The 13,847-nt window shown below is 35.8% G+C and overlaps 2 protein-coding genes across 6 annotated transcripts in view; one reads left to right on the top strand and one right to left on the bottom strand.

The window, feature by feature from the left end:
• The window catches only part of LOC113509043, a 41,092-nt gene that overhangs the window by 8,595 nt on the left and 18,650 nt on the right, over window positions 1-13,847 (bottom strand). The window contains exon 1 of one of the 4 annotated variants that reach the window (XM_026892308.1): window positions 13,255-13,283. The exons of 2 other annotated variants lie outside the window; for them this stretch is intronic. In XM_026892308.1, the coding sequence (XP_026748109.1) occupies window positions 13,255-13,264 (10 nt within the window). In that variant the 5' untranslated portion in view covers window positions 13,265-13,283. Of the gene's footprint in view, window positions 1-3,692; window positions 3,809-13,254; window positions 13,284-13,847 lie in introns of those variants that run through there. One more of the 4 variants, XM_026892311.1, reaches the window with a different exon arrangement.
• Window positions 1-13,847, top strand: part of LOC113509041 (segmentation protein cap'n'collar-like) — a 155,392-nt gene that overhangs the window by 2,683 nt on the left and 138,862 nt on the right. The gene's annotated exons all lie outside the window — the stretch shown is intronic.

Below are 13,847 nucleotides of genomic sequence, written 5' to 3' on the forward strand. Positions count from 1 at the left end.
AGAGAGGAAACGAAGTTTCGGTCTATGTTTATCTATACTAATCTATACTAATATATATAAAGCTAGAGAGTTTGTTTGTTTGAACGCGCTAATCTCAGGAACTACTGGTCCAAATTAAAAAAAAATATTTTTGTGTTAAATAGACCATTCATTAAGGAAGGCTTTAGGTTATAAACCATCACGCTGCGACTAATAGGAGCGAAGATACAATGGAAAATGTGAAAAAAAACAGGGCAGGTATAAATCATAACTTATATCTTCTACCCACGGGGACGAAGTCGCGGGCAACAGCTAGTCTCTTTATAATTTACTAGCAGTTGCCCGCGACTTCGTCCGCATTTAATATACAGTTTTAACAGCGTACACAGAAATAGGTTTCCGATTATACACCTTTGGTTACAATATCGCAATTTTCTTACGGAACTCTAATATTTTTCAAAATTAATTATATCCTATGTTCAGCGGGGGTAATGTAGCTTTTGAGCAGTGAAAGAATTTTTCTAATCGGTCCAGTAGTTTCGAAGCCTCTTCGTGTCAAACAAACAAATCTTTCCTCTTTATAATATTAGTATAGACTAGCTGTTGCCCGCGACTTCGTCCCCGTGGGTAGAAAATATAAGTTACGATTTAAACCCGCCCTGTTTTTTTTCACATTTTCCATTGTATCTTCGCTTCTATTAGTCGCAGCGTGATGGTTTATAGCCTAACAAACAAACAAACTCCTCGTTTTATATATTAGTATAGATATGCCGTGCTAGTCATGAAAATTGAGCGCCAATCATCTAAGAGGACAGAGATAACGCTAGACCGAAAGCATAGGCCATCTCTCTCACTCTTTTCAAACCCAAATATTACGGTAGATTAATAAATTAAGTATACTGTTAATAATTCAAGACCATCCCTTATACCCTATTTAATTGGCTTTACTATAATCATTAAGGCCAATAGAAAACACTCAAACTTATGAAAATGCAGGTCAAAATCATGTGAATTATCGAAACGAAATGTCATTTTTTTAATAATAATAATATTCCACAGCTCTCACACAACGCCATCTAGTCTCAAACTAAGGAAAATTTGTATTATGAGTACTGGACAGCTGATAAACATACTTATATATTTCTAAATACATACACATAAATTACCTATTACCCAGATACAGAACAAATGATCTTGCTCATCACACAAACATTTGTCCTGGGTGGGAATCGAACCCACGACCTCCGGTATAGCAGCCAGGGTCACTAACCACTAGACCAAGAGGCACGTCATTTCCTTATATTTGAGCGTTATTTATTTTCGTTAACGATTAAAGGACTATCACTTAGCTAGAGAGATTGAGAGAGTAAACGATGTTATAATAGATAATCAACAATTTTCACAAAAAAAACCGACTTCAAATGAAATGGTGATAATGGGACCACACGGGAAGCACAAGCTTTCAAATAAAAAAAGAATCAAATCGGTTCACCCAATCGCAAGTTACGAGGTAACAAACATAAAAAAAAAAGACAGTCGAATTGAGAACCTCCTCCTTTTTTTGAAGTTGGTTAAAAACTTCAAATGTATTTGGATGACATTACATTTCGACAAGTGACGTGACTTTGACTTGTCAGTTCAATACATTTGAGTGATTCGTCAGCGTTAGCGCGAGGAGTAATGTGACTTGTTGGTAAACTGAGACTTTGATAACTCGGGTAAGAATCCAAATGGTGTGGTCTAACCTTAAAAACTACCTTATACTATCTTATATAACGTTCGCTGATAAGCTTATCAGCAGACTTAAATAAATTTTATTTCTAGACCTTATCTTAAAAAAACATTTTTGTGTATTTAAAGCAAAAATAATGCGTATTTTATGTAGCTTTAATAAATCTCTCGACCACCCAGATAGCATTTTGTGATTCAATGCTCGTTCTCTGTATGAGAGGCCTGCAGTAGGACAGTTACAGGCTGGTGTTATTAACAGCTTTGGTAATGGCGCCCCACCGTGGGGCAGCTCACAAGCGTGGTGATCAATACTCGTTCTCTGTATGAGAGGCCTTCAGTTGTGCAATTACAAACTGGTGTATTATAGTTTCATTATGTTCTGTTACCATATTTTGGCCAATCATTATGTAAGCGGAAGTAATATTGTATAATTGGCATTCATCTTCAATGTTGTGTATTATTTTGTTGTTACGAGGTTCTCGAGGTACTTATGGTAAAACATGGCGTGACTTATGTATTTAAAGATTATGATCGAAAATATTCTGTTTGAACAAAGTACTGGAGTTTCTCAGGGTAGTGAGATAGGAAATGTCGACTCAAGTCAAAAAGAAGTCAAAAAGTGTTAATAGTTCTACTTACAGAGTAAATAATTTTATTTCATTAAGAATCCGAAGAATTATGATAGATAAAGTTGGGTATTTTCAGCAAAATGAAAACTACAGTGCCATATAATTATTTTCTTTAAACGACCCCCGCGTAAACTCAATACTCAATACTCAATACTCAATATTTATTGCTTCCATAATGTACATTGTAGGTAACAGTTGGTATGTTAAATATAAGACACAATTATGGACCCTGTTGGGCACAGCATATTTGTAGGAGAAAGGAAGAACGCTTTATTATATACTTATAATGTTACTCAATTTAGTAATCCTTGTGTCTTGGGTTTCAAAAAGACACCCAGACTCAGGACAAGCATTCGTGGATCACACAAATGCTTGTCCTACGCGGGTATGGAATCAACACGTCGCGCTCAGTGGGTTTGGCGTGGTGACTACTCGGCTATCCGTGCTGCCTTATTACATTATCACGCAACGTACATTTCAGAATTTCAGACTTAAGAAATTATTCAGTTTAAGAATTTAAGATTAAGGAAACCTTATCCAAACTGAACATATTTGATTACAGACAAAGGGGCAGGAGAAAGTTACAAAAAAGCTTGTAAAATGCCTAATCGTTTGTTAGTAACTCCTACTATAAGTACAGTACCGCACCGCAAATAACTTGCTTTCACCAAGAAAATTACAGTTTCTCCTCAAAACTTGTACCTCCTTGGTATATCTATTGGCTTTGATTGAAAAAAAAATATTAGTCCATCAGATAGTAGCCTAATTTTCAAACCTGGTATTTGAATTTAAATTATTTTGCACAAACTGCGCAAGTTGCATATTGTGTGAATCAATGTGTGAGTCGAGTCTAGGTGTCTTTGTGCATGTGACTTGAATGTTTGTGAAACAAGGGTTAAATATCAGGATTAAATTCCATGCCATTGCCATAATTTAGCGAAGGTTTCGAACATTGATCACCACGCTAGCTCAATGCAGGTTGGCAATTTCAGATTCCAATTTTTGTAATCCAGGCTTCCTCACGATGTTTTCATTCACCGTTTGTCAGAGGTGTCTTAGAATAATTAAGAAAGTACATTTTTTTATCTAAACGATTCATGATCATTATCTAAGTAGGTACCAGCTCCGGTAAGACTAGAACCAGACCCCAACATAGTTGGGAAAAGGTTAGGACGATGATGATATTTTTATCTAGCCTACTGTATCCCTCAGCTGGCCAAAGACCTCTCCCAAATCCTTCAACAATTCTCTATCATCATCATCATCATCATCATCAGCCTATCGCAGTCCACTGCTGGACATTCTCTATCCTAAGCCACAAATAACTTTGAGAACGTCACTTTTTAACTTCACCTTAGAATCGAACCAGCACCTCGTCCACACACATCCATGCATAGACAAGGTCACCTCTGTCTATATATTTTTTTCCCGAACTAAGGAATTTAATCCTTGTGTCTTGGTTTTCACAAACATACAATTCACATGCACAAAGACACCCAGACTCAGGACAAGCATTCGTGGATCACACAAATGCTTGTCCTACGAGGATCGAACTAACACGTCGCGCTCAGTGGGTTTGGCGTGATGACCTCAACCACTCGGCTATCCGTGCAGTCGTAGATTGATACAGCCAGTTGTCCTATCAAACTTCAGCCTTGATAGTCAGACGTCACAATTTGCACATGAAACATGGCTCCTGATAACGAATGATAAGGCTTATCTCACAGAGAAATCCTTTTATATCGCCATTTTGGTATCAAGTACAAACTTGGATTTCCTATAGGTTTTAAGTAAGTTTTGTTAAATTAAAGATGGTTTTTTTTCCTGTGTTTTTGTGCGTGCGCTTTATTGGTTGGGTTCGGTACCAAGTTATGTTACTGTACAAGTTTTAGGGGACGAGATTTTACTATCTGGGGTGTTTACATTTTTATTTTTATCTTACTATCATTTGTGGTTCTGTGAAAAAATTACGTTCTAATAGATTTAAAAATCTATAACCCACGTTTAAAATGTCACTCCAATTCAAATTTTATCAAAATCGGTCCAGTCATTTTACATCTAGAAATTGCATTGTCATCATGCTTGAAGCTACCCTGAAAATTTCAACCTGCTAGCTTATCGGGAAGTGCCTCAAAAATGAGTTGCAAAAATCCAACCGGAACGACAAACAAACAAGAAAACTGAGTGTATAAAAACGTAGTAAAAACTCCACAATTTGCACAGAACCTCTAGTAGGCAATAAATATAGTTTTAATACTAAATCAATCTTATTAAACATTGCATTTTGCATATTTTCCTCAATTCTTGGTAACGTTATCCAGGTTACAAATGCGTCATTACCTAGTATTATGTAAACATGCGGCATAACTAAGATGCTCGCACACCAAGACAACATTATAATTTGTTCCTAAGTATTTTGTCTTTGTCCTTCCCAAATAGATTGTTGAGACAAATATATATTTAGAACGTCACGTAACCAAGTTTCGTCCTTGCATAGGTAAGGCTTATAAGTTAATACGCGACGTTTCTGGTGAAAATTCAACCTTTGTTTCAAATTAATGAATATAGTGAAGCAAGGAAATCCTCTTTTAAATAATAAGACAGCCTTTACACAAGTGTTAAGTATTTATACAATATATTAATTGAAAGTAAAAATAGTAATTTGAGTTCAATCTATGCTAATATTTTAACAGCAGGGTATAGGTCCTGTTCACCACGTCAAGCCCACTCGCGGGTTCGATCCCCGCGTAGGACAAGCATTTGTGTGATCCACGAATGCTTGTCCTGAGACTGGGTGTATTTATGCATGTGACTTGAATGTTTGAAGATTAAACTTTATAGTGCAGGAGTCATTTTTTGGAAAAAAGCCAAATTTTTGTAAGTTTGTGAAGTTTAAGGGAGTAATCTCAGGATCTCTTGATCCCATTTTGGAAATTCTTTTACCAATAAAAAACTAAGTAATTTGTGAGTGCCATAGGCCATTATATTTACCCGAAAACCGCCCAACGAAGTTGGCATAGGTCAATAAGTTACATAATGTGTTTAGAAATATGAGTTCATCTGACGTCAGAGATATTTCTTAATATATTAATCTCAAACTATGAGTAGGTATGTGTTTGCTAAAACCTTAAACTGAATTTCATACAATAGAGCACAGCGCACGAAAAAAAGTTGAGGAATCCCAAAGACACTTTCAAGGGTAGCCCTAATAAGGCCCGTTACTAGTAACTCATAGTTTTGGTAGGCTCCAAACTGGCCCGTTGTGTGCAGGGTGGTAATAAGGCCCGTTTTATCACGTATGTGTTTATGTACAAATTCACATTTCTACATTGTCTCGGGTCTGGGTGTTTGTGGTACCTTCGTTGTATCTGAATTCCATAACACAAGTGCTTCAGCAACTTACTTTGGGTTCAGAACAATGTATGTGATGTCCGCATTTATATATTCTATTTTATCACTGCAAAAATAATATCATTTGTCGAAATAAAAAAGTAGGTGATTCGTTTAAGAAATTAGGTCGCTGATAACAATGATATCAAATGATTGAAATTAACAATACCTACAGATAAATGGGGTGTATCTTGTGTGAAAATGAGACCTATTTTCTAGAAGATAACAAAACATCAAACAAGTGCATGTTTGACTCACGTTCTGACAAATACCTAATAGGTTATGACAACTTTCATACAACGCCATCTAGTTTTAAATAAAAGTTTGTATTATGAGTAGATATAGACGATAAACATAGTTATATATTTCTAAATATACCCAAAAAAACACCAAACACACCGACTGAATTCACAAGTTAGTGTTAGTGGCTCTAACTGGAGGTCGTGGGTTCGAATCTCACCCAAGCAAATGTTTGTGTGATGAGCACGATCATTTGTTCTGTGTCTGGGTGTAATCTATCTATATTATGTACGTTTTTAGAAATATATGAATATGTTTATCAGTTGTCTAGCTATGAATCATCATCATCGTCCTAGCCTTTTCCCAACTATGTTGGGGTCGGCTACCAGTCTAACCGGATTCAGCTAAGTACCAGTGTTTTACAAGGAGCGACTGCCTATCTGACCTCCTCAACCCAGTTACCTGGGCAACACGATACCCCTTGGTTAGACTGGTTGTCAGACTTTTTCAAGCTTCTGACTACCTGTAACGACTGTCAAAGATGTAGGAATAACAGCCGAGACCCACAATTTAACGTGCCTCCGTTGTCTAGCTATGAATATAATTTAAAAAAAACATACTTATTTAAAAAAAGTGAATAAACGAATAGAACTGTACGAAACAAATTTCCTTAGTAAGTAATTCGTGAAGTCAAGTTTGTAAAAAACCTATATCGATTCACGCACAAATGGCGTAAATAATTTGTATCTGATAAAAAAACACAATCGCTTCGAGAATTCTCTATTTTTTACACCTTCTAAAATAGAACTGCAATTTATTTTTCAGAAGGTTTACATTGCAACGCAATGGCGATGTCACGAGAAGAAAACTTCAAATGTATAGGAATTACATTCCGTTTCGATAAGTGACGTGACTTTGACTTGTCACTTCAATACATTTGAGGGATTCGTCAGCGTTAGCGCGAGGAGAAATGTGACTTCTCCACAAACTAATAATCTAAACTAATATATAAATCTGAAGAGTTTGATTGTTTGTTTGAACGCGCTAATCTCAGGAACTACTGGTCCAAATTGAAAAATTATTTTTGTGTTGAATAGACCATTTATCGAGGAAGGCTTTAGGCTATAAACCATCACGCTGCGACTAATAAGAGCGAAGATACAATGGAAAATGTGAAAAAAAACAGGGCAGGTATAAATCATAACTTATATCTTCTACCCACGGGGACAAAGTCGCGGGCAACAGCTAGTATATTATATGTATTATAAATAGGTTAGCTTGTGATGTTGTTGGGAACAATCTCAGTAATCAGTAGATATACCGAAAGGCTTTTGTGAGTTCGGTATTTGTTTAAAAAAGTTTAATTTGTCCGGCAGAGTTCCAAAAGAATGCATACGAATGCATATGAATGTATTTTTCTAATGCAAAAACAAAAATAAATAAGACAAATCGAGTTGAAATCTCGCGTGACGTCACTTATCAGTAAACATTCTACAGGCAAGTGACGTAATTAGCCCTCCTTTCCATACGTTGCATCTTTGATACGACTTATCTTTATATTCTTAATTGGTTTCATAAAATTAAATTCCTCAATCAAAATCAAAATTCATATATTCAAATTAGGCTATTTAGTAGCCATATTTGAAGGTTAGATTACATTGGACAGCGCCCCGTTTTGCCCGCCCTTCACTTAATGCGGAAGAATAATATATCTAATGTATCTTAAATGTATAGTCAAAATTTAATGTATCTTATAAAAATCTACCTACTTTTTCGTCTAAAGTCCTATTTTACAAATAGAAAGCTACATAATTTTTGGGTATCGATCTAAAATAATAAATACCGTCACACGAAGTAGGCTCCAGTCAGTCATTCATTTCACAAAAAGCGTGTTTTATAAGTGCCATAGCAACGGCTCTGCTTAATTCATCGGACATATCCTCTTAAACATTTTTTATTGAATATTGTAAACAGAACTTTTTATAACATAAGCTAGGAGGAAAAATTTCGTAGTTTTTTTGTAATGTTTCTTAGAAGTTTCACAAAAAATACGCACATTCTTAATTTTGATTGATTTTAAAGGAAAACATTGGCTATTTTTATCTATACTTTAATGTTATAAAGGTGAACAATACGTTTGTATTTTTGTGCGTTTGGTTATAAAAAAAAAAATAGTGTGTTATCATTAAAAAAAAATGATATGACCAGCCTGTTGGTCTAGTGGTTAGTGACCCTGACTGCTATACTAGACGTCGTGGGTTCGATTCCCACACAGGACAATTTCGCCTTTTAAAATCCCTTTTTATGGACGACTACATTATAAAATGACAATATGACCAATTTTAATAAATTTGAACTATACAGAGAGCTATTTATTTAATAAAGATTTAGTCACTCGCATTTATCGGGATTGCGTGATTAGTTTTGGACCCAACCGGAGTCCTTAATCATGAAAGGGATCGGGAATTGAAGATGACCCATCGAAAGCAAGGCGAAGTTACGGACGACTTCAACTTTATTATTATAAAATTCTATGAATCGTACAGGCAAAGTCGGGGAAAAAACTTTACTTGACAAAGAAAAGCCTTGAAAAGTGAAAATAATTTCGTTAATGTCTGTTTTGTGTTTCAAAGTAAACCGTGTTTGTGACAAATATTACTTATCTACTAATATTATAAATGCGAAAGTTTGTTTGTGCGTTTGTTCCATTTTGACGCAAAAACTACTGAATGGACATAGATGAAACTTTGTACACAGATAGCGTGTGACCCGGATTAACACTTAGGATATGATTTTTATCAATATTTTATTCTCTACTGTTGCTGTTGACTGTACATGCACACACACATATACTCACACAAATATACACACAACATAATCATACTATGTGTGTGTGCATGTACAGTGTTTCGGAAGGCACGTTAAATTGCGGGTCCCGGCTGATATTCCTACATCTTTGACAGTCGTTACTGGTAGTCAGAAGCTTGAAAAAACTGACAACCAGCCTAACCAAGGGGTATCGTATTACCCAGGTAACTGGGTTGAGGAGGTCCGATAGGCAGTCGCTCCTTGTAAAACACTGGTACTTAGCTGAAACCGGTTGGACTGGTAGCCGACCCCAACATAGTTGGGAAATGCTAGGCCAATGATTTTATTCTCTACTGTTGCTGTTGACTGTACATGCACACACACATACGCTCACACAAATATACACACAACATAATCATAGAATATCATACAGGAGTAAGTTTTGCGAGTGTGTGTATTTTTGTGGGATTATTTATTTTACAAAGATGTTCAAATTTGATGTCCAACAAAACTATCTACACAGTTTGCCCGTTCAATTGTCTACCGGCCCTTATTTGCTAACACTATACGATACTTTTCGTGATCAAAACCTCAACATGTAATTTCTATAATAATTACATAAAAAAGAAAGAAATGAAATTGAAAAAACGTGAACGAGACTTCACAGTTGATTAAATAACCGAAAGAATACAATTACATAAATATTAATTATACTTACTGAATACCTAATTATTTATTACTAGCTGTTGCCCGCGACTTCGTCCCCGTGGGTAGAAGATATAAGTTATGATTTATACCTGCCCTGCTTTTTTCATATTTTCCATTGTATCTTCGCTCTTATTAGTCGCAGCGTGATGGTTTATAGCCTAAAGCCTTCCTCGATTAATGGTCTCTTCAACCCAAAAAGAATTTTTCAATTTGTACCGCTAGTTCCTGAGATTAGCGCGTTCAAACAAACAAACAATCAAACAAACAAACTCTTCAGCTTTATATATTAGTATAGATTAGTATAGATTAGTATAGAGTATAGATAATATATTAGTATATAGATTTTAACTTCGAATAAACATCTGTTTTATGTAATTTCTTTTAGTTTGTCCTAATAAAACCACGTGTTTAAATAAAGCCCGGGCTGTAATACGAACAGCGCTTCTTCCTGCTAATATTATAAACACGAAAGTCTGTTTGTATGGATGTTTGTTACTCTTTCATGCAAAAAACAATCAACGAATTTGGACGAAATTTGGTACAGAAATAATTTATAATCTGGATTAACACATAGGAGAGATAGATTTTTATAACGATTGTATAAAATCATATTCGATTTGTAGATGGCGGGCCCACGAGCAAGCTTGTTGGGAATATAAAAGTATATACAGGGTGTCCCAAAACTCAACGATAATCTGAGACCGGATGAAAGGCCAAGTGATAACAGATAAGGGAAAAAAAATCTGTTTCTATTTTTATAGTTTAGCATTAATTTATAGTTTCGAATAATAGAATCGTTAATGAAAATCCCGGAATTAAAATACTCACAGCGAAATTGTCACATTGGTGATCACAGGACTTAAAAATGCGACGAGGGATGTCGAATTTCAACTTTTTAAATGTCTCTTATCGCTGAACTGAGTGATATGGTTTTTTTTTATATTTTTCCCTGATCTGTTATCACTTGGCCTTTCATCCGGTCTCAGATTATCGTTGAGTTTTAGGACACCCTGTATAAGAAAAAAGGGTTAAATTCTCATTTCGACTGTATAATTTGTTATTTTTTACAGTAATATAGTTAAGACTTTTTGCATATGAAATGCCTGTGATTTGTTAAAAACGGTCAAATGCGCGTCGGATTTGAGATATTATTTCGTTCAAATATTAAACCTCCATGTTTACAATAAAAAATGATGACGCAACCCCTCATTTAATCTTTCTAAGTCACCACTGGAAAACATCGTGGGGAAACCTGGATTCCAAATATTGTAATCTGAAATCGCCCGCAGTGAGCTAGCGTGGTGATCAATGCTCAAACCTTCCTTATACAGGAAGAGGCCTGTGCCCATAGGCTGATATTATTAATCATCATCGGCCTAGCCTTTTCCCAACTATGTTGGGGTCGGCTACCAGTCTAACCGGTTTCAGCTAAGTACCAGTGTTTCACAAGGAGCGACTGCCTATCTGACCTCTTCAACCCAGTTACCTGGGCAACACGATACCCCTTGGTTAGACTGGTTGTCAGACTTTTCAAGCTTCTGACTACCTGTAACGAATGTCAAAGATGTAGGAATAACAGCCGGGACCCACAATTTAACGTGCCTTCCGAAACACGGAGGAACTCGCTATGACAAAGATGGTCACCCATCTACGGACCAACCGCGTCAAGCATAGCTTAACCTGTGATCGAATCACTTATGCGGTTATAGCTTAACCACGAGCTCCTCTATTATTAATATTCCCTACAAATATGTATTATTACATCGACATATTAAGTATTAAACCATTTATATTAATGTTGACAAAATGATAAGATACCAACACTTTACTCAGAGATAAAAATATGAGCTCGTTAAAGATAACATCTTCCGTCTCTTTCTGGCTAACGAGACTGTCTTAAGACGAAAAGAGACGGAGCATTCGTTAGTACGGAAATAATTATGATAACTGTCTTTGACTGTCAATATTTTATATAATTATGTATATTATAAGTATTAAAGATATTTTTAATGAGCTGAATTTACAATAGGGATGATGACAATTTTTATTTGCAGTGTCCGTCTTGTAGTTTTTTGTATAATAATGGATACGTATTTTTTAATTTGTCCCGCAAACGCAAATTACAGTGAATGAAAGTTACGCGTGACGTCACGATTGTGTATAAATTTTACCATATCGTTACGTTACAAGCCCCCTCTCCCAAACTTTAAAACAGTTAATATTTGTCAATTCTAGTTTTTCTGAAAAAGGAACAAATACGTGTCTCATACTTTTCAATTATCTAACTGAGGGACTAATGAGATTTTTTCTTTTTATACCCAGTCGTCATCCCTATACTAGGCCTTATTAAAACCACTTCTATAGTAACTTTATGAATGCGGGGGTCGTTACATAGTGTGTTTAATAATAAAACAATAATCTTAACAAAAACATCTGTTTAGTCAGTCAGAGTGATTTCCAAAAAATATTTTAAACGTAATTTTGCTTTTATCACGGAAACAAAAATGAAGAGGATACAGTGATTTAAAATCTGTGTGACGTCACTTACCAGTACGCTTTTTACTAGCAAGTGATGTTATAGCCTACTTTTAAAATTATGTGATCAAATGAAAAATATGATTTTTTTTTTTGGGAAATCGCTCTGACGGACTATACAGATTTATATATTATTAGATTTAGTCAAATACCCTATAGAAATATCACTTGGCTAGAGAAGAGGAGTATTACATTGTATGAGGCAGACACAGCTAATAGCTGTTTCATTCCCACAAAAATTGATGATTCAGGAAAGCGATAAAAGTTTTTTAGAACGAGATAAAATTATACAAGATATTTGTGAGAAACAAAGACAGAGATATTCTGTTGCTCGTTCGCTAAGTACCAAGTTATCATCATCCCAACTATGTTGGGGTCGGTTTCCAGTCTAACTAAATTCAGCTAAGTACCAGTATTTTACGAGGAGCGACTGCTTATCTGACCCTCTCAACCCAGGTTCCTGTGCAACACGATACCCCTTAGACTGGTTGTCAGACTTCCTAGCTTCTGACTACCTGTAACGACTGTCAAAGATGTATGAATAACAGCCGGGATACACAATTTAACGTGCCTTCCGAAACACGGAGGAACTCGTTATGACAAAGATGGTCACCCATCTACAGACCAACAACGTCAAGCACAGTTTAAACCTGTGATCGATTCACTTAAGCAGTTATAGCTTAGCCACGAGCTCCTGAATAAGTGCCAAGTTATACTGGTCGCAATTTACTTTGATGTTACTACGTCAGAGTATTTGAACTTGACATCATAGTAATTACAATCTTAGCGCATGCGCTTTGCACGTGCGTGCCACAAATGTAAGTAGCGTTATTAATTTAGTATACACATATACGTGACGTAGTTTTATCTCCATCTCAGTAATAAATATTTCTTTATTCCATCTGTTTAGGTACGCAAAAGGTATACAATCTTGGCATTTTTGTCTAAAAATAAAACTGGACTAAAAACTTATGTATATCACGTATTATAAGATTATTTAATGACTAGCTGTTGCCCGCGACTTCGTCCACGTGATCGATTGTATCTTCGCTCCTATTAGTCGCAGCGTGATGTTATATAGCCTATAGCCTTCCTTGATAAATGGTCTATACAACACAAAAAGAATTTTTCAATTCGAACCAGTAGTTCCTGAGATTAGCGCGTTCAAACAAACAAACAAACAAACTCTTCAGCTTTATATATTAGTATAGGTAGATAATAAAAGTAGCCAAACCTTGGGCCATCCATGTTTGTTCTTTAATAGAGCGGGGGTGGATGGCCCCTGGTAGATACCCCATCACATTTTAGATTAAAGTTCTCAACAAGGCCTCTACATGTTGGACCTGTGTCCCGGTGCAAGCCTTTAAAAAGGACCGGGTCTCTTCACATGAAGTGATCTCGTGACTGTAAAGAGAAAAAGTAGAAAAATCAAATATACCACTATAATAATTAAATCGTTTATTTTTTGAAAGTGTGTTTGTATAAAAGTTGACAGCACGTTTTTACGGTTCATGAGATACGGACTGGTGACAGATGGACGGACATACTCAGTAATTGAGTAACGCTTTTACCCTTTGAGTAAGGAACCCTAATAAGTTCTTACCTAATACATTACTAGACTGGCTGTTTTTCCAAAACTAATATACTTGACACCCACTTAGTTTGACACACACTCAATATTGTTTATTTTCCTTATAAATTCATATATTGCGTAACTAGCCGTTGCCCGCGACTTCGTCCGCGTGGTCAGAAGATATAGGTTATGATTTATATCTGCCCTGTTTTGTACCACATTTTCCATTGTATCTTCGCTCCTATTAGTCGCAG

This window comes from Trichoplusia ni, chromosome 3, assembly GCF_003590095.1.
Source record: "Trichoplusia ni isolate ovarian cell line Hi5 chromosome 3, tn1, whole genome shotgun sequence".
In the NCBI taxonomy this organism is placed as follows: Eukaryota; Metazoa; Arthropoda; class Insecta; order Lepidoptera; family Noctuidae; genus Trichoplusia; species Trichoplusia ni.